This window comes from Amblyomma maculatum, chromosome 1 (assembly GCF_055883805.1).
Source record: "Amblyomma maculatum isolate TAMU_Amacu chromosome 1, ASM5588380v1, whole genome shotgun sequence".
NCBI lineage: Eukaryota > Metazoa > Arthropoda > Arachnida > Ixodida > Ixodidae > Amblyomma > Amblyomma maculatum.
This window is the reverse complement of record NC_139344.1, coordinates 448,780,872-448,807,732: the sequence shown is the minus strand read 5'-3', so window position 1 is coordinate 448,807,732 and position 26,861 is coordinate 448,780,872. Positions and strand designations below refer to the sequence as shown.

Here is a 26,861-nt window from a genome sequence, read left to right as displayed (position 1 = left end):
CGCCCGGCGCCGCCAGCCCCCGAGCATTGGCGGCGCCGAGAAACGCTGTCGACGCCGTCCAATGTGTTTCCATCAATAGCCGCTGCGACTTCGCGCATGCGCAGAAAACTCGCGCAAAAGGCGGATTGGAGGCACATATGGCGGTTCAAATCCCTATCACTAACTAGGCTAGAGATGCATGCCAATTAGACAGCAAAATGGTATGACAACCTGCGGCAAACTGCTCTAAGACAGTTGCATCAAAATTTTGATATGCAAGATCAAATCTTTCGTGTTAATGATGCCTTACTAGCAAATCGCATATGTCACGAAATCGGCGCACATTTTCACATTTTCAGGCTCGCGCGGCGTCGCGTGGAAGGCTCGAGAAAAACCCCCTTCACCGCGCGAGAGAGCGCGCAGTAGATTTGTACGCGTCGCTGTCGCCCTCTTTCTCATCACCCGGCAATGACGCGGACTCATCAGCCTGGAATACGCCAGAAAATTCAAGAATCTTCTATGGGACCTAGCCAATGACGACGCGCGGCTCAACGTAAGGAGAAGAAAGCGCTATAACCAGCGAAGCTAAGTGTGTGCGCGCTAGCTTTGACGCGTGCTAACAGACTGAGGCGGCGCGCCCTATTTAAAGAGACCGCGCCGCTTGGTGAGTCAGTCAGTCAGTGGTTGCGGCGTGTTCGCCAGTGCTTCGACTGGACTCCCGGGAATCACCCGCTGCTGGCAAGTCCACGGACCTGCAAGGGAGCGGCGCTCGTCTCGTATGGCGGCCACATCGTGATTCTTTAGGCGTCGGACTGCAACAGTTCCCGGTGAACAATTTGATGTTTGTTTATGTAACTCTCTCGTGTTTGATCTGTTGTAAAGCCTCTGTGCTATTGAATCATTCTGTAGTTGCATGCTTAGCGTTTGTATTCTGTGAACCTCTCGTCTGTGTGTTTCAAGTGATCTTGTGTATTCCTTTGTATTGTCTCTTGCTGTGCATAAATTGTGTTTTGTTTGTTACTTCTGACTCCGATCCTTACTCTGGTTTGAACCGGCGACGGCTGGGCACCAAACGGCCGCCCCCTTCTGTCACTGCAAGGTAGTGAATTCCGGCTGAGCATGCCACGCAGTTCGAGGGCGGGCATCTCCTTTGCGACCGGAACAGCTACCCCCACTCACTCTAAGGGTATCCGGGAGTGTGCGCACTGTTAAGGGCGCATCGTTAATAATACCCCTCAAAATTATTAACGGGTGACAATTATTCTGGCGTCCGCGACAGGACGTTTGGTGCACTCAAGCTCTGAGGACGGAGAACGTGTTGGAAGAGTTTACGAAGAGGTCGTAAACAATGTAACAGCAAAGCGATAACGACCGGTACCGCGCTGAAGCGGTTGTGTAAGGTCAATTGAGAGTGCTATGTGTTAGCATTAGGCAGTTCAGATTGAAGATGAATCTCAAGGAGATTTTTGCGTTGGGCCTAGAGAAATGTCTTAAAGGAGCTGAACTGCGAAAATGAGTGTACCGAAAAGAAAGGGAGGTTCTAGAACAGGCTAAGAAGGAAAGAAAAGAGGCTGAGAAAGAAAGAGAGAGGCAAAGGGAAGAACGAGAGAGAGAATGGCAAAGGAAACAAGCAGAGGCAAAGAGAAAAGAAGAAGAAAGAGAGCAAGAATGGCTCAGGAAGCAAGCCGAAAAAGAAAGAAAATGGCAGAGGAAACAAGCAGAGGCAAAGAGTCAAGAAGAAGAACGAGAGAAAGAATGGCTAAGGAAGCGATCCGAAAGAGAGAAAGAATGGCACAGGAAGCAGGCAGAAAAGGAAAGAGAGTTCTCAAAAGAGCGGGATATTCTTCTGAAAAAGCTGGCTGAGGTTCGGCGTTTGAAAGGTATTACCGAGCCTCCGGAGGTTACCTTTCCTTATATTAGGAGGTACAGTGAAACAATCGATTCGTTTACAGCCACAGGTGCTGTAGAGACTAACTCCAGCATCCAGGATGAGGTTGTGGAACAGCGTGTTCCTGCAACAGAAATTTCAGAAGACTTTACTGAAACGAAAATTTCTCAGGAAAATGAGATTGCGCTCTCCGAGACGACAGGTTACACAGAAGCGGCAACGGCGATTGTTGAGCCAGATTGCTCATTCATGTACTCTAAGCCTGAAGAGAAAGGGCAGGATTCTGGCTCCACGTTAGATTGCACCATGCCTGAGTGCCTGAGTGCCTGAGTGACCTAGAGGAAGAGCTGTCAAATAACAGCGAGCCCAAAAGCTCAGATAGAGCTGAAACTGAAGACAGCATTCTTCCAGGAATTCAAGAACAGGATGTGACCAAAAGTGAGGAGAATGAGTCTCCTGTTGCAAATGAGCTCTGCTTCCAGAAGGTACGACTGAAGGTCGGAAAGAAAAGAAAGAAAATGAAAAGAATTAAGGGAGAACAAAATGATTCTCAACGAGATGCTCCGTCAAGGCCACAATGTCCTGAATATTCAAGTGAATCAGGAGCAAACCTGCCTCGGCCAGCAGTCGAGAAAAGAAGTCGAAAATGAAGAGAAAAGAATCAAAACCTCCCAAGTCACGTGAAGTCGACCAAGAAAGCTCACGAATACACACAAGGACGTAGTTCATGAACGACAGGACGCGCAAGCGCATGGAGAGCCGCCCCCACCGAGAAAGAATGAGACGGCCTGCTCGATCGCCGCTAGGCAAGGTAGAGTTAGTTCTTGCCAAGCTTCCGATCGGAAAGCAGAACTCAAGAGTAGAGGGAGGAGCGAGATAAAATCGCGGATGAGAAATGTCATTAGAACCAGAAAAAGAGCCAGGACACGAGTGAGAAAGGAGCGCCAGTGATTCGTAAGAAAGAGAACCGGTGCGATAGATAGTTTGAGAAGAGCTCACCTGTTCCAAGGAAGAGCCACAAGCCGTTTTTGGAAATATAGGCGAAAACAGGCCTTAGGTCTGTGCTCTTCGCAATTGAATGACTGTGTGGTTGTGTTATTGATTCCTATGTGAATCCGACAACAGTGTGTTGTTATGTTTGTGAACATCGTGTAATTGATGAGTGAAAATTTTGTCAACACAGCCTGAGAGACTTGCGCGACTTCTGATGTGTGAATTTTGTAATATGTTATTGCAGTTTGTGAAATTTGTTCAATGTGTCGACATTGCCCCATATAATTTGTGAGCGCATGCATGTGCGCGCGATGTTCCTGGTTGTTGTGAATATTGCGGAACAATATTCTTTAAGGGGGGGGGGCCAGTTTCACGAAATCGGCGCACATTTTCATCAAGCCGGCACGGCGCGAGGCCCGCGCGGCGTCGCGTGGAAAGCTCGAGAAAAACATCCTTCCCCGCGCGAGAGAGCGCGTAGCTTTGTACGCGTCGCCGTCGCCCTCTTTCTCATCACCCTTCGATGAGGCGGACTCATCAGCCTGGAATGCGCCAGAAAAATCGAGAATCTTCTATGGGACCTAGCCAATGACGACGAGCGGCTCCATGGAAGGAGGAGAGAGCGCTATAACCAGCGAAGCTAAGTGTGTGTGCGCGCTAGCTTTGACGCGTGCTAACAGACAGACACGGCGCGCCCTATTTAAAGAGACCCTGCCGCTTGTTGAGTAAGTCAGTCAGTCAGTCAGTCAGTGGTTGCGGCGTGTTCGCCAGTGCTTCGACTGGACTCCTGGGTGTCACCCGCTGCTGGCAAGCCCACGGACCTGCAAGGGAGCGGCGCTCGTCTCTTATGGCGGCCACATCGTGACACCTGAGGCGTCGGACTGCAACAGTGCCCGGTGAACAATTTGGTGTTTGTTTATGTAACTCTCTCGTGTTCGATCTGTTGTAAAGCCTCTGTGTTATTGAATCATTCTGTAGTTGCAAGCTTAGCGTTTGTATACTGTGAACCTCTCGTCTGTGTGTTTCAAGTGATCTTGTGTATTCCTTTGTATCGTCTCTTGCTGTGCATAAATTGGGTTTTGTTTGTTACTTCTGACGCCGATCCTTACTCTGGTTTGCACCGGCGACAGCTGGGCACCAAACGGCCACCCCCTTCTGTCACTACAAGGTATTTGAATTCCGGCTGAGCTTGCCACGCACGTCGAGGGCCTCTCCTTTGCGACCGGAACAGCTACCCCCACTCACTGTAAGGGTGTCTGGGAGTGTGCGCACGGTATTAACGGATGGCAATTATTCTAGAGTAATTGTCACCCGGTAATAATTATGAGGGATATTATTAACGATGCGCCCTTAACAGTGCGCACACTCCCAGACACCCTTGTAGTGAGTGGAGGTAGCTGTACCGGTCGCAAAGGAGATGCCCTTGACCTGCGTGTTAAGCTCAGCCGGAATTAAACTACATTGTAGTGATGAACGGGGTGGCCGTTTGGTGCCCAGCTGTCGCCGGTTCAAACCAGAGTGAGGACCGGAGTCAAAAGTAACAAACAAAACACAATTTATGCACAGCGAGAGACGATACAAAGGAATCACTTGAAACACACAGACGAGAGGTTCACAGAATACAAACGCTAAGCATGCAACTACAGAACGATTCAATAACAGAGAGGCTTTACAACAGATCAAACACGAGATAGTTACATAAACAAACACCAAATTGGTCACCGGCACTGTTGCAGTCCGACGCCTCAAGAGTCACGATGTGGCCGCCGTGCGAGACGAGCGCCGCTCCCTTGCAGGTCCGTGGGCTTGCCAGCAGCGGGTGATTCCCGGGAGTCCAGTCGAAGCACTGGCGAAGACGCCGCAACCACTGACTGACTGACTCATTGACTGACTACACAAGCGGCGTGGTCTCTTTAAATACGGCGCGCCGCGTCTGTCTGTTAACACGCGCCAAAGCTGGCGTGCACACACACTTAGCCTCGCTGGTTATAGCGCTCCCTTCTTCCGCCCGTCGAGCCGCGCGTCGTCATTGGCCACGACCCGTAGAACATTCTGGAACTTTCTGGCGTATTCCAGTCTGATGAGTCCGCGTCATCGCCGGGTGATGAGAAAGAGGGCGACGGCGACGCGTACAAAGCTACGCGCTCTCTCGCGCGGGGAAGGAGGTTTTTCTCGAGCTTTCCACGCGATTCCGCGCGGGCCTCGCGCCGTGCCGGCTTGATGAAAATATGCGCTGATTTCGTGACACTGCCCCTCCCTTAAAGAATATTGTCCCACAATATTCACAACAACCACGAACATCGCGCGCACATGCATGCGCTCACAAATTATGTGGGGCAAATGTCCACATCACACACATTACACAAATTTCACAAACAGTAATAACACATTACAAAATTCGCACATCAATACCATGAAATTCGCAAACATGACACCACACTGTCATCAGATACACATAGGAATCAAAAACACAGAACCCACACAGTTATTCAAATATGAAGCGCACAAAGCTAAGGCATGCTTTCGCCTATATTTCCAAACTCGTGTTGCACTTCCTCCTTGGAACGTATCAGTTCCTCTTCCTCGTTCAGATACGCCCGTCTTCACTCTCACAAAGCACTGGCTTTTCTTTCTTTCGCGTGTCTTGGCTACATTTTTTTGGTTCTAATGGTACTTCTCATTCGCGATTTTATCTCGCTCCTCCCTCTACTCTTGAGTTCTGCTTTCCGATCGGCAGCTTGGCCAGAACTAGCGCTAACATGCCTAGGACCGCTTCTATTAGGCAGTCTTATTCCTTCCCTGCTGGTGATACATTCTTTGCGCTTGCTCTTCAAGTCCTTCAGCAACTTCTTCCTGTTCTTTGTTCTTGACTTTTCCGGCTCCACTTCACCTGACTTGGCCGGTCTGAAGTTGTTTCTTTTCATTTCGACTTTTAGTCGCACCTTTGGCCGAGGAACGTTTGATTCAGTTTTACATGCATTATCAGGACATTGTTGTCTGAAAGGAATGTCTTTTTGAGAACTTTGTTCTCCCTCAATCCTTTTCATTTTCTTTCTTTTCTTTACGACCTTCTCTCGTACCTTCTTGAAACAGAGCTCATTTACAACAGGAGACTCATTCTCCTCACTTTTGGTTACATCCTGATCTTGAATTCCTGGAAGAATGCTGTCTTCAGTTTCAGCTTTATCTGAGCTTTCGGGCTCGCTGTTATTTGACTGCTCTTCCTCTAGGTCACTCAGGCACTCAGGCATGGTGCAATCTGACGTGGAGCTAGAATTATGACCTTCCTCTAGAGGCGAAGAGCACATGCATGAGCCTTCTGGCTCGACAACTGCCTTTGAAGCTTGTGTGCAACCTGTCGTCTCGGAGAGCACAATCATATTTTCCTGAGTAATTTTAGCTCCTGTAAAGTCTTCTGAAATTTCTGCTGCAGGAACACGCTGTTGGACAACCTCATTCTGGCTGTTGGAGCTAGTTTCTACAGCACCTGTGGCTGGCCTACGAATCGCTCCGTTTGCTGTGCTTTCTAATATAAGGAAAGGCAACCTCCGGATGCTCGGTGATACCTTTCAAATGCCGAACTTCAGCCAGCTTCTTCAGAAGAATATCTCTCTCTTTTAAAGTTTCTTTTGCTGCCTGCTTCCTGAGCCATTCTTCCTCTCGGCTCGCTTCCTGAGCCATTCTTTTTCCCTTTCTTTTTCTTGTCTCTTTGCCGCTGCTTGTTTCCTCAGCTATTCTTTCTCTCTTTCGACTCGTTGTCTCTCTGCCTCTGCTTGTTTCCTCTGCCATTCTCTCTCTCTTTCTTCTCGTTGCCTCTCTCTTTTTCAGCCTCTTCTCGAACCTCTCTTTCTTTTCGGTCCATCCATTCACGCAGCTCAGCTCCTTTTAGAGCTTTCTCTAGGCCCAACGCAATAATCTCCTTGTGATTCATCTTCAATATGAACTGCCTAATTCTATCACATAGCACTCTCAATGGACCTTACACAACCGCTTCAGCGCGGTACCTTCTTCAATCTGAACTGCCTAATTCTATCACATAGCACTCTCAATGGACCTTACACAACCGCTTCAGCGCGGTACCTCTCGCTGTCACTCTGCTGTTACACTGTTTACGACCTCTTCGTAAACTCTTCCAACTCCTTCTCCGTCCTCTGAGCTTAAGTGCACCAAACGTCCTGTCGTGGACGCCAGAATAATTGTCACCCGTTAATAATTAGGGGGATTATTAACGATCCGCTCTTAACGGTGCGCTCACTCCCAGACAACCTTAGAGTGAGGGGGGGTAGCTGTTCCGGTCGCAAAGGAGATGCCCTCGAACTGCGTGGCAAGCTCAGCCGGAATTCAACTACCTTGTAGTAACAGAAGGGGGTGGCCGTTTGGGACCCAGCTTCGCCGGTTCAAACCAGAGTAAGGATCGGAGTCAGAAGTAACAAGCAAAACACAATTTATGCACAGCAAGAGGCGATACAAAGGAATACACAAGATCACTTGAAATGTACAGACGAGAGGTTCACAGAATACAAACGCTAAGCATGCAACTACAGAATGATTCAATAACACAGAGGCTTTACAATAGATCGAACACGAGAGAGTTACATAAACAAACATCAAATTGTTCACCGGGCAGTGTTGCAGTCCGACGCCTCAAGAGTCACGATGTGGCCATCGTACGAGACGAGCGCCGCTCCCTTGCAGGTCCGTGGGCTTGCCAGCAGCGGGTGATCCCCGGGAGTCCAGTCCAAGCACTGGCGAACACGCCGCAACCACTGACTGACTGACTGACTGACTTACTCAACAAGCGGCACGGTCTCTTTAAATGGGGCGCGCCGCGTCTGTCTGTTAGCACGCGCCAAAGCTAGCGTGCACACACACTTAGCTTTGCTGGTTATAGCGCTCCCTTCTTCCTCCCGTCGAGCCGCGCGTCGTCATTGGACACGACCCGTAGAACATTCTGGAACTTTCTAGCATATTATAGTCTGATGAGTCCGCGTCATCGCCTGGTGATGAGAAAGAGGGCGACGGCGACGCGTACAAAGCGACGCGCTCTCTCACGCGGGGAAGGAGGTTTTTCTCGAGCTTTCCACGCGACGCCGCGCGGGCGTCGCGCCGTGCCGGCTTGATGAAAATATGCGCCGATTTCGTGACAGCATGACAGATGCAGCAAAGAGGGAAGGGCCCTGCCACAGGAGTGCCTGTTGTGTGTGCCGTTGTCGCGTTTATTGCTTGGATGGCTTTAAGATATGAGCGGACCACGACCTTTCGTCGACCGAGCAGCGAGGCAGGATTTAATGTGTCCTCTATTAGTTCTTGTTAATACATACTAGATCCTAATCAAATTTGTACCTAATTACTGCAAATAAATTTTACTTATAATATCAGTTCTAGGTTGCACATGACATATAAGGCTTCAGGCTTAAAACAAGTAGTGACGATGCCCCATTACAAGCCTTCCCGTTCATTTCTATTGAAAATGTCCAATGAGTGGGCGCACCCAATACGCCCTATTGCTATCAGCGGGAAAGGGCACGCGAGGGGGGGTCACCCTAATCGGTTGCAAGCGGGTGCCAGTTACACTTTATAATTTTTTTATGAAATTAGAGATTCCACTCAGAAGCGTGAGGACCAGTCCAGCTGCGGCCGCAGCCTTTTGCGTCGTCTCCCTCCATCGTGGATGGAATATAAAGCTTATTGTATCGTAGCTCTCAAGTTCGACACGTTTTACAAAGACCATCACTATGAATTCCTTTATTTAGAGTATTACTGCAATTACCTTTTCAGAGCCCCTTTATTATAAGTAAGCAAAACACAGGCTTATTATGTTCATTTTCATACATTTGTTCTCAAAATAAAATGCACTACTACGTTGCCCTTGAAATCAACAAAAATACAAATTACGGGCTCACCTAAATAATAATAATCCAACCACATATCTTTCGTATCAAGGCTTTCCTTTCTAAGTTGTAGTCAAGTCGTGATAATGTTGTCGACATAATAATTCTGAATGTAGTAAAAAGCAGGGGATGGCAGAAACAGAAGTGTGGGCCAATGTGATTGATGCATCAACCATATTGGCCAACACTTCTGTTTCTGCCATCCCTTGCTTTTTACTACATTCAGAACTATTATGGATATTATTGTGTCCAATGAACACAAAAAGCTGAAATTCAAGAAGGCATTACAAATACAACTGTACAAGAAAAGTAGTAAGTAAGAGTTTTAGAGTGGTCATATAACGCTTCAATTATAATAGCTACGCAAGTAATTAGACAGGACAAAGCGAAGTACACAGGACAAGTGTGCACTGACAACTGCAGTTTGGGCGATGTTTATGGTCCGCTAGGAAGTAAGTGCCACTATCCCCTTGGCAAAGAAGAGAAAGATGAGATGTACCTGATTGTAGAAGAGGATGAGTGGTGAAGAGGAAGTGTTTTCAGATTCTTATTACAGTTGGTAGTGTGCGTGTGTTGTGTATCTTCTCTTGTGTTTGTGTTTGTTGCGCCACATTTATGAATACAACGGCAGTGCGCGCTGAAAAGGGGTTAAATTAACAATGTCCATGCATAAGCCCAGGTTAATGTATAAGCTTTGTCACACCTGTGTTCTATATATGAATTTTTTGTTTATTCTAAGGTGTATATATAAACGTGTTTGGAATATAACACAATTAAACACTAAGAAAGTAGCTTGCAAAAATCACTTCATCGGAGCTACCTTCTCAAATCTTAGCGCGAATAGAAGGGTGCTTTGAAACCTGTCGCACTAGTCTTCGATATCTCAAAAGCTTCTTTCATTGCCTTCTTGTCTCCAGCATGAGCTTTGAGTATGCCTAAGCAGCCCTTCTGTCAAACAAACAGATGGCGAGGTAAAACTCTACATAAGCAAAAGCAGTGCAAGTGTGTGACGCTGCGTGCAGTACTGAATGGTTAAATACACTGACATCATGAATCTAGATGAACAGTGTTAATGCGCTCCCTTTTCTAAATAAAATTTATTTTCCAGTGTGCGCTTGTTTTGTGTATCTTATGTCTTGTTTATTTCCTCCTGTAGCATATTCAAAATGCACAGCCAACTAGTCCTCATTGCTGCCTAGCTTTTATAAAACATATTGAGAGCTGTGTAAAAAGTTAGCTTTTATGAACAGGATGAATAAGAAGGCGCAAACGGAACATAGACACAGAGAAGAATTCAACAGGACGGCGCTTCTTCTGTTGTATTCTTCTCTGTGTCTACGTTGCGTTTGGTGCCTTTTATTCTTCATGTAAAGCTTTTAACTAGCCCAAATTCCCATTATTCATTAACAAATTAAGCAGTGTATCCTACAACAGCTGTGGCACTGCTCTAACAAAAGCCCCTAAACACCTAAACCTTTGTAACTCGTGCATATGCAGAAGATAGGTATGTCACATAGCGTAGATAAGATAAAAGATGTGAAATATACTAATTTTCCCTTTCCGTTCTGGCCTAGCCACGCATCTGGAACGAGTACTTTTTAGATCAGCAAAGCTTCGAGGTTATGCTGAGCGAAGGCACTCCACTTGAGCAACTTTGAAATTTGGGTTTGTTGGTTCATACTTCGGAGCACTAACGCAAAAAGACAAGGGACCAAGAACGAGTAGACACAGATAGCTCTAACTAACAACAGCTTTATTGGAAACAAATGCACACCAATCTATACAAGCATCACTGCCATGTCATAGCTGAATGCATGCGATAATCAACGGGAAGGTAGGTAGGCAATTTTTTTTTAGATTCTGACGGAAGCTGGGCTTACACAAACACTTCCTGATCTGGCTATCTTCTCCACTTCAATAATTTCACGGGTACGCTGGTCCTTACTTTTGCCAACTAAAAACACTTGTCGAGTAATGGGCTGCACTTTGTACATGTGTTGCAATGTTTGCCAAGCTTACCGTATTGTTCATTTTTGTTACTGACATGGCGGTTATGCTCACGGAGGCGGTCATGAAGGCAGCGACCTGTTTGTTCCATATTGCTGACGTCCACATAAAAGCGGAATCTAGTACACTACACCTAATTTGCATTCAACAAGCGGAGTTTGATGTTTTATTGCGCATTGATTGGAGACAGGACGAACACCGTTGTTTATTTTGCATAGGCCGTTTAGCTTTTCAGGGCCGGATAAAACCATTGACACATCTATCCTTTTTACAATGCGCTTTAGACTGTCAGTAATGGTATGCAAATATGTAATTGCTAACAGAGGTTTTTTTTTGTTTCAAGGGTACCCGCGCGTGAGAATGCAGCTCCATGTTCAGTTTTTTTTAGCAAACTTTCCGCTACTGAAAGGGGAAGGTGGCAAGGATAGTCAGAATGCGATATCCTTCTGCACTGTTGTTCCAGGCTTAGATAGAAGAAGTGCGGACAGGATTTTGGAAGGACGGCAGAGGTTCGCTATCGCTATTTTGAGCAGTCTAGATAGTGTAGTACTAAAATGCAGGAGAGGCTTGTTATTGCGAGGTTCGTATTTGTCTTTAGAAGGCAGTTAAAATGTTAGAACAAGTGGTTTATAACGTTGTGTGAGCATAGTTAGTGTTTTAAATGCCTGGGATTCAAAGGAATCATGGTCACTGTCAATAAAAATCAAGACATTTTCCGCATATCTAAAAACATTGGCCACCTGCATGTTGTTTAATCTATCCATACCTCACTTTTTTCAAATTTGGCTAAAAAGCGGTCACTTAAGATAGGGGCAATGCAGGAGCCAATGCAAATTTCTTATTTTTTTTTTTGAAGATGAGGCTTATCATTCCACAAGATAAGGGTTTAGATCAGATTAAAGGATAAACGTTCTAAAAAACTACTAACGTTAATACCTGCTGACTTTTGAAAAGCCACGTTTCCAAACTAGTCGATGCAATCTTCAACACATTTAGGTAGCTGATCATGAGGCAGTGAAACATACCGGTCTTTGATATCGACAAAAAAAGCACGAAGGCTGTCACATTTTCCCGACTGCATAACATCAAGGACTTTGCTAGAACGTTACTAAAAACGGATCTTCTATCTTAAGCAGGCTGAGCTTACATTTGAAGAACTGTGAAACCTCCCTTTGTTACAAACCTTGTTGAGACACAATATGTCTAAAATGCATCTCCAGTGTATGAGTTTTTCACTGAAAAATACATGAAGAAAGCCTTGTTTGGCGTCTGAAATGCTCTTAGACTACAGAGGTTCAACTTGTAACATAGTTTTATCGCTTGCCTCTTAATTTTAGATAACGTGATGTCTTCAAGGCAAGCAAACACGGAGGGCATCACTATCAGCTTTTTACGTATAGATTTCAGGGGATCAAATTGCAAAACTACCTTCTTTATCATCTGAGACTGCACTTAGGCCGCTCTCCTCGAGGAAGGTCCGGACTCATTTGACCTGTTGTCTGAATGGGGCTGACTTGGAGCGGGAAAGAACGTCAATGGCTTCTGAAATTCAGAGACCATGCTCACTGGCAGATTAATGCCGCGATATGTTGTGCACCAATCAGAGCAGTTCTGGTGGCAAGCGCGCAGTCTTAACTGTGAATTTTGGCCCTAGAGTGAGGAGACGAGAGACACCGAGCGGTAGGTCTAACTGTTCTAGGGCACGAACTCGGTTCTTTTATTGACTGCGACTTCAGCTTGACAGCATTTCGTAGCTGGTACAACAGTGTGGTTCAGATGACCTCTGTGGTGCGAGGAGAGGTGCAGAAGAATTGCTGCAGACGGAGAGAAGCTTCTCAAGCGGCACAGAGGTCGAACAGCTGAGCAGCCAAGAGTTGTCTGTAGAGCCTCGCTTGCGTGTTGTACTATGCATGCTTTCATGATCTTGCACACTCTTACTATGTGACCAGATGAAGGAAGGGAGCCACCGAAAATTTAATTATTTCTTCCAGCAAGATGTGGTTCCGAAAGCAGAACTTAAGAGTCCTGCCAGCGCATGGGGCCACGGCAATGAGCGTGAACGTTATAGAAGTATCCAGGGAAGTGCATTGAAAAGGACTTGTTGCAGCAAAAATATACTTGAGCAACGTTGAAATTGGGACCAAGAACGAGTAGATACATAGAGCACTAACTTTCAACAAATTTATTCGAAACAAATGCACAATAATTTATACAAGCATCATTGCCGTGTCACCCATCCTGGATGACACGGCAATCGACATCGATGTACCTTCGGCGTCAAGGCTTGCTTTTGCGGCAGAAAAGTGTGCAGTGATCGGAAAATGTGTCAGCCTGTTACTCTTCATGGAGTTGTGATACCGTACGTCTCCAATCACAAATTCTTGGGAGTAATTATTGACCGCAGACTATCTTGGTCGAAACATATTGTAGCGTGTGCAACAGCAGCCGCTAGGCGGCAGCTCATCGAGAGTCTCGTGCGCGGACAGGAAGAAGTGGTCTCGTGGCGTTCGAGAAGAAGCTGAAGTCGGCTGCTGTCTCTCAGTGCTCTCTGGACCTACTCTTCTGTGCCTTCTAGGTCAACCCCCCTATTAAAACCAACCTTCTGGTTACGGGCCTAAACGGCTACGTGACAATATTATATAAAGAAGAAACAGTTAATCAATGTTTGCTATGTACTTCCTTTTATAGCTGGCATCAAATGGGGTCCAACTGAGCGCTCCCTACTAAGGCTGTACGACAATCTGCCCGTTGGCTACATCCGTTACAGTCTGCCAGTGCTCTCTAATATGAGCTTTTCCTGCTTGCGGAATTTAGAGAGCGTGTAAGCGCTGGCACTGAAAATATGCCTTGGACAGGCCACACACACACGACTCTAAAAAAGGCACAATTGAAGAGGCACATCCTCACCCAATATCCATGTACTTGTCACAGAAACTACCCCCTGTATATTTACGAGCACTTACATGACATCGTTTTCATCCATTGAGCAAGATTCTGGACGAGCGGCCGAACAGCCGTTTTACAAGTACACTCCGCGGCCATTAGTCGCAAGTACCAACGGGAAAAGCCCTCCCATGTCGTCCCGCCCAACCACCATGGATGATGAATAAACCTTTGGTGCACCTTAGTGTTCCTGGGATACTAAAGAAATCAATGGTGCTACTTAGTGGCCTCAAACAACTTGCTCTGCCGCACATCTGGTCAGAATATCCTAATTATATTCACGCATACACTGACGGATCTGCGTCAGCACATGCATCTGCTGGAGCTGTGGTCATACCCGCTCAGAAAACGACTCTATATTTCCTTTTAAAACATACTTCTACGCCAACCGCTGCTGAACTTGTAGCTCTTTGGGAATCTATTCGCTACATATATCGGGAACCACCTCAGAAATGGTGTATATTCCCGGGCTCATAGAATGCATTTAAAATTTTTGAAATTTTTACAGCCACACCGCCTAAAGGTCTCTCGCACTAAACATTATGGAGTTCATTACATCTGCCCGACTGCAAGGTCACAGAGTAATGTTTCACCTCAGAAATGGAAAAAGAACAGGCATGTCTTGAAGCGAAAAGTGCCCTCAGGAATGGCCTCCAAGCAGCTGTGCCTTTTTCAAGAGGGGATACGACGTGCCTTTTAATGAACTGTATGAGAATTGCTACGGCAGTGTACTGGGCTCAGCCAGACGCCCGACCCACTCGTCTAACAAGGCTCAACCGAACATTGACATTTCATGTTTCGCGTGAAATTCTGCGCCATCATGCATGCTTGCAACATAAACTGCGTTTAAACGCGGCTTTCACGCGCAGGTACTAGCATTTCATTGGATAAGTGGAGGCCCAGAATTTTTTTATCTTCTGGTGGCGTCACTGAGACTGTGGACAATATTGATATGTTATTGGTCTGCCCAGTGTATACGCGTGAAATAAATGTGCTAGCCGCTTCCTTGAAGCATCAGGACAAGACGCCTTTGTTGGAAGAACTGCTGCTGAGCGCTTGGCAGGAAAAAGGGAAGGGTGTCCAGGCAGTGCGGGCTCTTTACCCTATTTTTTGTGCGCCACCGGACTTGATTCGCGCTTGTAAAGCAAGCTCCCGTGCCTGTATATATTTTCATATGCCTTCTCTCACATCGTCACCCATCATGATCCTCTGTCATTTTCTTTCCCCTTTCCCAGTGCAGAGTATCAAGCAAGATTGTAATCATTCCGGTCAGCCTCCCTGCCTTTTTTTTTTTCAATAAATCGATCTATTTATCTATCCATCGGGAGATAAATTGTTGTGATTTACTTATTTTACCCGTCAGCGTATTGTGCTCCTTGAGCCGAAAAGAAGCAGCCTTACCATTGAATTGAGAACCGTAAATTTTAAGCATAGCCTGTAGCCCAGAGAAAATACGTAAGAGAATAAAATAAAATAAAATAAATAAGAGAATTGCAATTGGTGTTCGAAGCCAGGTACTCTGCATGACAGGCATGCACGCAACCCATAGGACATGACTGGATGTTGCCACCAAGCGCCTTTGAGAGGCTCCTAGTGAACGCGTTCTGGTGAGTAACATTTACTAAGGCGTGTTTGTGGTGAGTTTCATTGTATTTGGTTTGTAAGGTTTAACGTCCCAAAGCAACTCAGGCTATGATAGACGCCGTAGTGGAGGACTCCGGAAATTTAGACCACGTGTCATTGTATTAATATTCGAGTACAGTATAATGTGTATAGTTTAGTATTGTGCTATGCCGTCTACATTTAAGGAGTCATTATAACTTTTTGCTTTGTTTTTGTGGCCACAGTTTCTGTTCCAAGAAGATGCATCAAAATAGCAACAATATGCTGGGCGCTGGCAACTAGTAATAGTAGTAGTGGAAGTTTCTCCGATGTACCGTCCTTTTCATTTACTGCCGCCATGGTTGGCTTGGAGATATTGAGTGAGATCTGCATGGTATGTCGGGGTGGTTGATAAATCGTTTCAGCTATTTTCTCAGGTCTTCTATCCGTCTTTGTAGACCACACTACGCGATCATTCGCAGACAGAAGACACCAATTCTGCGCGGAAAGGGGAAATAAGTTGCTTTAATGGAGCATTAATGTGTATATTGAAAAGCTCCGCCTGTATATACTTTACGAACCTGTTCTCTAAATGAGCCGTTTTCAGACTGTGCTATCTAGCGCACTTTGCGAAGAAAGAAGCCTTCTTTTTAGAAAGCCTTACCGCGGTATTTACTTGTCCTGTGTATAAATAATGTGCCTATCTTTTTTTTCTTAACAGCAGGGTGCATGAATCTCTTCCCAGCCATATACTGGGGTCCTTAAAGCCCGCCAGAGGCAGGAAAAGATCTTGAAATTTGACTATTAGATGTTTTTGAAACAGGAATAACTGAAAGCTGGAACGATGTCATAAGGACTCTATTACACGCTTGAAAAGCAAACGATGCAGCCAGATTACTTTTGGAGTACGCTGCGTGCTTGTAGTGAGACAGCTCCAAATACAGGTTTTTGCGCTCCTTCGGATCAATCCGTTAACGGAGCAGTGATGGGCTGCAGCATGCCTGGATCTGAACAGAAAATGTCATTACGAAGCGAACTTTATCATGTAATTGCATCACCACACTTTTCCACGTTTGGCTTTTTAACCAAGTGTCACACGTGGCTCAGCTGTACCCTAACTCACGGCCCGTGGTAGTAGATTTTTTGGAAGTATGTATTCGACCTCCGCTTTCGCATTTTGAAGTGTCCTTGTAACGTCTTCAGAAAAAGGAAACTACATGTAAGCCCAACAGTTGCTGACGCTAGGTCTCATGCTACGAAAATGAAATGTGCCTTAAAGGTGCCCTAAAGAGTCTTTCTATCAGTCAAGAGGAGATGTAAACCTCCAATGCATTGCTGTCCTGTCGTTTTTATTTCTAACATTGGTTTGTAATAGCACTACCCACCACCCTAATGGGTCGAATTCAATTAATCGGATGCCATAGCACATAACTGGTTAAGCCAGTGGTCTGATTGCAGTACCTATCGTGTCAGGAACACATGCATTCTCGATTATATACAGGCCAACGAAAAAAACTCAACAAAATTTGTAGCGTCGTTCGAGCACAAAACAACGCAGCCCGTCGCGCTTTACTACGTTATATTTTAATCGAAGGCCACTTCTTGACGCTCAGAAAGCATAAACACCTGCTGGGGTAGCGCAGGGATTAGCAGACTACTCTGACCAAGGATGCAGGCTCGAATCCCAGCCTCAGAGGCCGCTTTTCGGTTGCGAATTAAACCTAGGCGCCCAAAAAAACAAAACCAGAAGGAATAAACAGAGTCGCGAAGGCAAGATGGATTCCTTTTCAGGCTATGTGAAACCGTTGCTGTCTGCAACCCAATCTTCGACTAAAATACACAGCCTCTGAAGCCCCATCACGCAGTTCTGCCACGAGCACAATATTGTTCCATCATGTCCCGCTACGAGTGCGGCTGCGACAGAATGTAGTAGGAAGTTCGCTTCACATTCTTCCTTCGATTAGCCATATTTCCGGAGCTATGTCACTTCGATTTGCGAAAAGGAGATCTAAAATTATTTGACATTTACTAAGATTACATATTTTATTCGCACTAGTTAAACCAAAATCTCCTTATCCGGTGTCCCGGAAGAAACCCTGATAGGGCTAGTTTCGTGCTTTAAAATGAAACGTAAAGAGGATTTTCAACATTTCCTTGATAATATAAGTATATACCGACGTCTTGACCATCGTTGTTCGAGCAGATAATAATTTAGCTGTTTCTCTAAAACCCTTCACAGTATCTATTTTAGGCGTTAGTGAACGGATTTTACGCGTTTCTTTTCTGTATGTTGCATAGAAAAAACATTGAAAAAGTTCAACGCTGCTGCACCGAATATTGAGCGAAAGTAATAGCTGCGGGTGACCGAGCATTCTTCTAATTCTTCTTCTTCTTCCCCAGCCCACACATAAAGCCCCGCTCTAACGAAGCCGTATGAATGTGTCTTAGTGGCCTAGAGAGGTAACGAAATTCCAAGGTGTTGGCACGCTGATTCTAACATAAGCGTCCAATGTGAAACGAGAGACCCAAGTTGGCAGCTCCTGCCAGCCCACATATAAAGCCCCTCTTTAACCAAGCCGTAAGAACGCGCCTTATTGGGCTCTAGGAGTAACATGAATGCCAGGGTCCTGGCAAGCTGATTCTGACTTAATCGTCCCATGTGAAACGAGAGACCCAAGTTGGCAGCTCCTGCCAGCCCACGGATAAAGCCCCTCTTTAACCAAGCCGTAAGAACGCGCCTTATTGGGCTCTAGGAGTAACATGAATGCCAGGGTCCTGGCAGGCTGATTCTGACTTAATCGTCCCATGTGAAACGAGAGATCCAAGTTGGCAGCTCCTGCCAGCCCACGTATAAAGCCCCTCTTTAACCAAGCCGTAAGAACGCGCCTTATTGCGCTCTAGGAGTAACATGAATGCCAGGGTCCTGGCAGGCTGATTCTGACTTAATCGTCCCATGTGAAACGAGAGATCCAAGTTGGCAGCTCCTGCCAGCCCACGTATAAAGCCCCTCTTTAACCAAGCCGTAAGAACGCGCCTTATTGCGCTCTAGGAGTAACATGAATGCCAGGGTCCTGGCAGGCTGATTGTGACTTAATCGTCCCATGTGAAACGAGAGACCCAAGTTGGCAGCTCCTGCCAACTTGGGTCGTCTAAAGGTCAAAGGTCAATGGCGGTCACCGCCGGGCCACGCTGACGGCTCAAACGGCGAGCAGTATTGCTTTCGAAATAAATGTGGCGATATTTTCTGTTCATGTAGTCAGGTAGCATAGAGGACCATATTTTATGGCCCGCCCCACACGAATTCCGTGCGAGTGAAGCAGCTTGTGGCCTTTTCAGGTGGGCACGTGGACGCGGCGGACCGGCATCCGGTTCGGCCGAGGTTACGTTCAGCAGAAGCAAGAGGAGCTGTCTGACGTCATACAGAACCGCACCTTCCGAGTCTCCACCATTGTGGTGAGCAAGAGAGAGCATCGTCGCGCCTCTGAGGCGTCATCGCAAATCGGTCCGACTGCAGTTTGCACTTGGCTAAACACTGCGACCACCGCGATGCCGCATTTCGAGAGTGAAACAAGGGGCCTTTTACTTGACTTTATTTTACCTTTTCCAAAGTACAAAATTGAACCCGTCAATCATTAAGCTTTCACATATAAACAGTGTTCAATCGTAAGTTGATGTTAAGCTTTCGGTTATGATGAGCAGGTAAAGGTTCAAATGTCAACATTTATCTAACTGTTAGGTTGTTTTGTGCTTTGCAATATGTTTTACTGTTAGAAGTTTTCGAAATGGCATATAATCAAAAAGAAATTTTACGTGAATAACAATTGAAGATAGCAATTAATACATGGTACGACCTATAAGCCCCTTGCACCGCCTATAGGGGTGCCACTGAAAGGAGCCAAGTGCTCCTTTTCAAAATTCCTTCCGTGATACGAGTTCACGCTGCTCATACGTCACTGAAACTATTGACGACATCCGCGGCGGCAATTTTTGTTTTTATTTTTTCAGCTGCTTCCAATTTTTTTTGTAAGGGGGCCTGAAGCGTGAAATGAAAATACCATTTGTTATAATTCAAAAATATTGAAGATGCTCCAACCATCTTGGAGAAATAACTGGGTACATGTTTCTGGTGCTTACAAACAAGTGGTAAAGGGCCAGCTTCAATGTTAAGCCCCTTTTTATGGTGGGTATATGCTGAATTAAAATCATCGCTTCAACAAAATATTCGCAGTTCTTTTTTGTTTTCACTATTCCGATTTTTATTTTGCAAGCTCTTTTCATGTGTGCGCATGGCGGCGTGCCTCGACCCAATATAAGATACATTCTGCGCCACCCACCGTTAAATCCTGTTAGCGCTGCTTTCTTATAGGCATATCGCTACATCGGCCGAATTTACATTTTTATGCGACGTCAATAAGGGCCCCGTGTCGAAAAAATCTGGTGTCTTCGTTCTTGTAGCTGGACGTGAACAAAAAATGCCGATGAAAAATTCTGCGGCAGTTTGAAATGTTCTCTCAAGGACGTTCCGCAACTAAATGAAGATAATTGAGCGGAAATCAAACTGAATCAACTTTGAGTGGGGTTGGAAGTCGAACCTACGACTTTGGTGCGAGAGAGATACATGCTCACAGATGGACGAGGCTCGCTGGTACAAGCTGAGGAAAGGTAAACCTACTGAATTCGTGACGCGAACGGGCTCCGAGAACGCAATCATGCTCTGGTCCTAAAAGGCGATGGCTAATTAACCACCGCCATGTTTAATGCATCCCAAACCTAATTAGCCGTGACAATGGATTTGTTCGTAGCAATGACACGTTTCATACAGTATACAATCAGAAATGGATAAAACGAGATAAGGCGAGCACTTACAATTTTTGATAACTAAGCTTCCTAAAGCATATGCCCTTATGTAAAAGGACTAAATATTTCGACATGCTCTTTACTAGTACTGTCAATAGCCATTAAATGCATGTACCACGCGCTTGGTGCACGTGTCAGTTTAGGTAATTAAATCTCGCACCTGACACTCATCTCATCATAACCGTATTTACTTCGAGCTCGGGACTTATGGAATGACCTGAAAAATTAAGCACCGCAAAATTAATCATCACTGCACTAAACAAATGAACTCTTACATGTTTACACAATAACCAACACATTTTGTTTCCTTTTGTTTCCTGTACCTGAAGGCGAATGGTAGCAATTGCTAGATAATTCACGATGACGCGATATTATTCTTTCAAATGCTTTCCTATCGAAATATCAGACACGAATGACAAGTGGCTTCTTTAACGCGAAGAGAACTCAAACAGCGCGCTCTAAGTCGTATGTCTTGCAAAGCTGGGACAAGTAAATACATTCTCCAGGGCGTTTTGTATAGCTTTCGAACATTTACTCAGGGAAAAGCTAATGCTGGAGATGTCCCGTAGTTTGTTTCACAATAGATTGGCAGCGGATGTTGTTTGTGCAACGATGCAAACGCCATGGGAAAATGAACTCGTGAGACGACGACTGCATAGAAACACAAGGCTAGAATACGGCGTGGCCGGCTCCGCTCCCAGATTTACTAATCGACTCTGCCACCAGCGGCGTGGCCGTTACTTTGCACAAGGCGGATATGGCAGAGCTTGTCGCCTTTAATACCTATTTTCGGGTGAGGGCTACGTGATAGCGGATTTAAACTGCGAGACATTTATTAAATCATGGTTGGAAAGGTATTTTGAAAATTCTGCCTGCAAACAGGTTTTCATATCGCTATGCCCTGAATCTAAGAAATTCCACCTGAGGTATCGTAAGTGGTCAGTAACAGCAGTTTCTTGTTTCGCCATCGTGCAAAATGATGGTAACAAGGAATTCTTTCAAAAGTAATTATTGATCATGCTGTCACGTAGTGGTGACAAGGCCGTAGACACCAAAGGAGGACACAGGCGGGATAGTACTGAAATTAACTTTTTATTGGGCGGCCTTGCGCCCACAAAAGAACAGAGCAACTCGGCGGCGGCAATAGTAAGAATCATGCTCGTCTATCGTAGAACTAAGAAATGCCTGTCTATCTCGTCAACGCTCAATTTCAAGGCGGTTCAGAACCATCTAGATAATGTCGCAAACTGTTACTAGCAGAGCCTGCAACATTGTAGACACATACGCGGGTGGCCGGAACCTTTGAGACATCCTGGCGTATCTTGTGCAACAAAGAAACTGATGAAGGTGAGTCTCGCGACATCGAGCATTAAAAAACAAATAATACAGAATTGATGTCCGTGCCAGAATCAGCTTGATAAGGCCAAACGCCGGCGGTTACTAAAAACAAACAAATACAGTTTTGAAGGCTTCGCGGCAATATTTGTTCAACACGACCAGCGCACTAACTCACAATAGACACGTTTAGCATTGCAATACCGTCTACCTTAGCGTGCGCAGACCGCCACGTGGGTGTCAGACAGCGTGACGTGCCCGCCACATGACAGAAACGACTGTCTGAGCTGTGGATTACTGTGACCGCTGTACAGCCGAAAGAGTGAAAATGCACCCGTTATTTTTTTAAGGCGAAAGCCTTTATTGCCTCATCGTTGTCGTCAGCAGAAGTGGCACGCTTTTGCGGCGGCTCTGATTGGTCGAAACGGAATGACGTCATGGAGGTCTTGACCAATCACCGAGCACCACTCCAGTATGCGCGATTGCGTGCCTTACATGGTTATATGCCAATCAATTATCAATTACAAATCAATGACTAATTAGTTGACTAATTACTGTTCGATAATCATTAATTACTTACTTATGTCTCATTCCTAACTATTTAATTATTGCTAATTGCCAATATTGCAAAATTTATAAACATAACTCATTAATGGCAGTTGTCTAATTAATAATTGATTGGTTACCAATTAATGCTGTGCACCCGGTAGACTCAACCACCCAACGCGAAACGTAGAACAACTGCGAAGATACAAGGAGCGCGATCTCGTCGATGCCAAGCAGAATGCATTGAATAAATGTACTCTCAGAATTTGAAAGAGTAGTCGGTCGCTTTACTCGCAGGAGCATTCATCGCTACATGCGCAGCAGTCGAGTAGCAGAATGCAGCACTCAGGATTTCGCCTTTCATCACTTTAGTAGCCAGTGCCCTCGATTTTTTTTTTTTTCACTTTACTTCTATCTACCGTTCTCTTAACTCCTTTTTGTAATATTTGTTTCTTCTCTTTGGGGCCCACCGTTTGTGCCCACCCGTTGTAAAGGGGCTGGTCACCAATACATCATCATCATCGTGCCGCCGTACACAAAGAGCCGTGGTCACTCAGTGCCTGTGCGTTGACAGCCCGGAGTAGCATTACATGGGAGCGGTGGACGCTATCTGTATGCTAAACGAGCGCCTTATAATGCCACACACTCTACGACCCAAGGCACCATCTACAGGGTCGCAAAAACGACGAACACGCTCCGGCGTCGCTAGTGTCGCCTGCATCTGTGTCGGCTTAACCCGGTTGCTATGTGTGGAAAGCGCGGTTTGTCGACGATTTCACCCATCTCGAATCACTCTTGCAAATGTGATGAACGACGGATGCAGCCAGTGTTTTTATAAACTTGTTTTTTTCAGCCTCAATGCACGGCGCGATACCAGAAATAGAGCGCCTCGTGTTTATCCCACATCTGCGCAAACATTCGCTTCATATCCCGACGAGCTCTTGTGTTTGTTCACTCCCTCGGGTAAATAATAGTGCGCTCACCGCGAGCCAAGCTGGTCCGGTGAGATACTGGTAGCTTTCTAGTAAATGCGGCTTCTTAAGCGAGCTCTCATACAACATCGAGCTGATCGAGGCTGTTATTATTTTTTTTTAAGTCCCGGTATAAACCTTGGTTTACGAAGACGGCGGGGTAAATGTGAGCGCTGCTCAGCATTCCATTACTGTTTTTGGTTGCCTTCTGTTGTTTCGAAATAGCATTTTTGTTTTGTTTTATAAACCGTAGCATCGGTGTCTGAGGTCATCTCATTTCGTATCCTCTTTCTAGATACACCATGACAGATGTCTTTACATGGATAGCCACCCGTTGTACAGCGTTACCTCAAGCTGCATTTTTAGTGTGCCGTGCGCACTATTTATAGAAATGAGTGTGACTCGCGACGACAAAAAAATCGGTTTTTCTCTACGGAATTTGATGCATCTTTATTCCACAGCAAGAAATAACAAGAACCTTTGCGCCGGTTTCATATGTTCTATTTCCATAGCACATTTCCTTACGCATATAAGAAACAAACTGCGAATACATTCGCTGTTTTCAAGCGGAACGTGCACGAATCGATACGAAAGTTGTTACGCAAACGTATTTTGACAGAGCCGTGCCCTTGGCTCTCGGTTGGTGTAAAAATAGCCTGGCCCTTTAAAGACTGCTCGCTCTATTTTAGGCAAAGTACAGATAACACTGAATTTTCCTATCCAATTAAACGCTCAACCACTTCCTTCTCAGTTGCTGCAGTGCTACTGGCATCCCGGTACGTGGCATCCCAGCCATGGCGGTATGGTGAAAATCTGCAACCAGTATGCACTCAAGAACTCTGATCACATGTGGCCGGCCTGCCACTACTCAGAATACTGTCAATCATTTTCAAATGAAAGATGGTAGTACTTATGTGAAAGCAGTGCAATGTCAAGACTACTGAAACCTATATCGACTGCATTGCCCCTACTGTACTCTGCTAATTTAACTTGCAGTCAGAGGAATATAACTAGCCCAACAACTGCAGCAACTACAGTGAAGGTGCATGAGTCTTCACTTCAAGGTGTACTATCCTCACATCTTATAAAATCAGCTGGTAATGAGATTTGTTTCAAAACTTTTGGCTTTTCCTACCTTAAAAAGAAACTTGCATTTTCTGTAAAATAGCATTTTAGTGAATAGAATGCAGAAATGTATAACACAAGCTAGCTTCAGCTTGTCCTCAATGTCCTTTTATTACCCTAAAGCTGAACTTGAGCTATGAGAGACATCATGAAAGAGCGCTTCTGGGCTAATTTCCAGAGCCCTCCCTCTTCCATAAAAAGTTCTTTAAACTGTGTACTGGCACTGCCCAACATGTAGGCAAATTTGCATTTTTCCTGTACGACAGGCCCCAGGCACCATTCCATTCCATATTCTCAGGCTCAGCAGCCAAATGCCATAGCCAGTAAGCAACGGCAGCAATCAAAGAAAACACTGAAGAAACCTGAACCTCAAAAAAAAACATAAGGAGCCACAAATGCAATAGTAGGTTAGGCAGATAAGAAACTACACATGCTGAAAAATGTCTTCAGCACTTACATCAATGTCCTACTTGCCCATCATAGCACTGTGCGATTCTGGCAAATGGTATTGTAGAGCTTGAAGAAGCCATTGCTTTGAAGCCACATGGAGCTTGCTGTAAGGTAAAAAGTACCATGAACCAACAAATTAAAGCGTAATATAGTGTAAGACCTACATGCAGAGGCTTTGTGAGCAAGAAATAAAGGCATAGAATAGGAACACCACAATACTTTTTTTTTCTTGAAATGATGCGTGGCATGCTGGTGTAAGTCACTGTATGAATTCGCCTCTGCCTGCTAAGTAATCCTAGATTAATATTTTTTTGGATTCAAACTTTCACTTTAGGATTGAATTCGTTGAAGGGCGACTGCCTATAAAGCCAGAGAAGAAACAATGTTGACATCACCCGAGACATACCAACACTGAAATAAATCCTCTCACTCCATCTCGTCGCCAGCCTGGCAAAAGAACAGGTCAGGCATCACAGTGCCCCTTCAGTTCAGTTCAGTTCAGTTCAGGCGTTCAGTCGTGTCCGACTCTTCGTGACCCTATGGACCATGTCACGCCACGCTTTCCGGTCTCTCACTATCTTCTTAACATCACATAGCTTCATCTGCAATGACTCGAGAATGCCATCTAACCATCGCGATCGCTGCCTACCCCTTCTCCAGCGACCCTCAACCTTTCCCAACATCAAATCTTTCTCCAGCGACTCCTCTCTTCTCATCAGATGACCAAAGTAGCTGAGCTTTAACTTTAAAATTTGACCCTCCAATGAGCAGTCAGGGTTTATGGTCGACAATATCGACTGATTTGATCTTCTGGCAGTCCAAGGAACTCTTAAGAGTCTTCGCCAGCACCACAATTCAAACGCGTCAATCCTTCGGCGGTCAGCCTTTTTCACAGTCCAACTCTCGCATCCATACATCACAACTGGAAAGACCATAGCACGGGTTATACGGATCTTGGTTGGCAGACTAATGTCTCTGCTCTTTACTAGGCGGTCAAGGCTAACCATTGCTCTCTTTCCCAGAAGCAGGCGTCTCCTAATTTCATGGCTGCAGTCTCCTTCCGAGGTAATCTTGGCGCCCAAGAACAGAAAATCTGTCACAGCTTCCACTTCTTGTCCATTGATGCTCCAGGACTTGATAGGGCAAGATGCCATGATCTTCGTCTTTTTAATGTTCAGTTTAAGCCCAAACTTCTCACTCTCTTCTTGTACGCGCATCAGAAGTCTCTTGAGATCCAATTCACTTTCTGCCATTAAAGTGGTATCATCCGCATATCTAAGGTTGTTGATGAGTTTTCCAGCGATCTTCACTCCAGCTGAAGACTCGTCCAGACCGGCCTTCCTCATGATGCACTCTGCATATAGGTTAAATAGGCAGGGCGACAGTATGCAGCCTTGCCTCACCCCTTTCTCAATCGGAAACCAATCAGTAAGACCATGCCCAGTTCTGACTGTGGCCTCTTGCCCTTCATAAAGGTTCCTGAGGAGACAGATGAGGTGAATTGGAACTCCCATCTCTTGGAGAGCTTGCCACAATCTGCTGTGATCTACGCAGTCAAACGCTTTCGCATAATCAATAAAGCAGAAGTAAATGGGTTTCTGGAACTCTCTTGCTTTTTCCATGATCCAGCGAAGGTTGGCAATTTGGTCTCTAGTTCCTCTGGCCTTGCGAAACCCAGCTTGCACGTCCGGAAGCTCCCGATCCATATACTGCTGCAGCCTACCTTGCAGGATTTTTAACATCACCTTGCTAGCATGCGAAATAAGCACGATCGTGCGGTAGTTGGAACAATCTTTGGCACTGCCTTTCTTTGGAATGGGGATGTAAACTGACCTCCTCCAATCCTGTGAAGTGCCCCTAGTTACAAATAAAGCATTTACTTGATTTTAACTGCAAGTACATTTTAACATCAACCTATCCATATTCCACTAATGCCCACTAGGCCCAAGATCAGACAAGCTCTCCCTTTATGCTTTATATCGAGTGAGCCTCTTAATTTGTAGTGCAGGGCCATAATACATGCCTGTAACTACAATAATACTTTTCTAAGACATGTGGAACTTCATTACAATTCATTTTATGACCTAAGTAGCAGAAATTGTATTTTATCTTGAAACAAGCAGCCCGAAAAAACAAGGCTGTGAAAGGAGACAAGACAGGCGCTAACTTGCAACATATAAAGGAGTCAAGCAACAATGCAAACCACTCAATCACTTATAAGCAGAAAGCAAAACATGAGTCACTAAAATTTAAGAGCACTTCCCTAATCTAGATATC

At 45.4% G+C, this 26,861-nt stretch overlaps 1 protein-coding gene across 3 annotated transcripts in view; it reads left to right on the top strand.

The window, feature by feature from the left end:
- LOC146209635 (glutamate receptor ionotropic, kainate 2-like) overlaps positions 1-26,861 on the top strand; it is a 363,010-nt gene that overhangs the window by 108,281 nt on the left and 227,868 nt on the right. For all 3 annotated transcript variants that reach the window (XM_084602915.1, XM_084602911.1, XM_084602922.1), the window contains one exon: positions 18,637-18,753. In XM_084602915.1, coding sequence (XP_084459041.1) covers positions 18,637-18,753 — 117 coding nt within the window. The remainder of the gene's footprint in view (positions 1-18,636; positions 18,754-26,861) is intronic.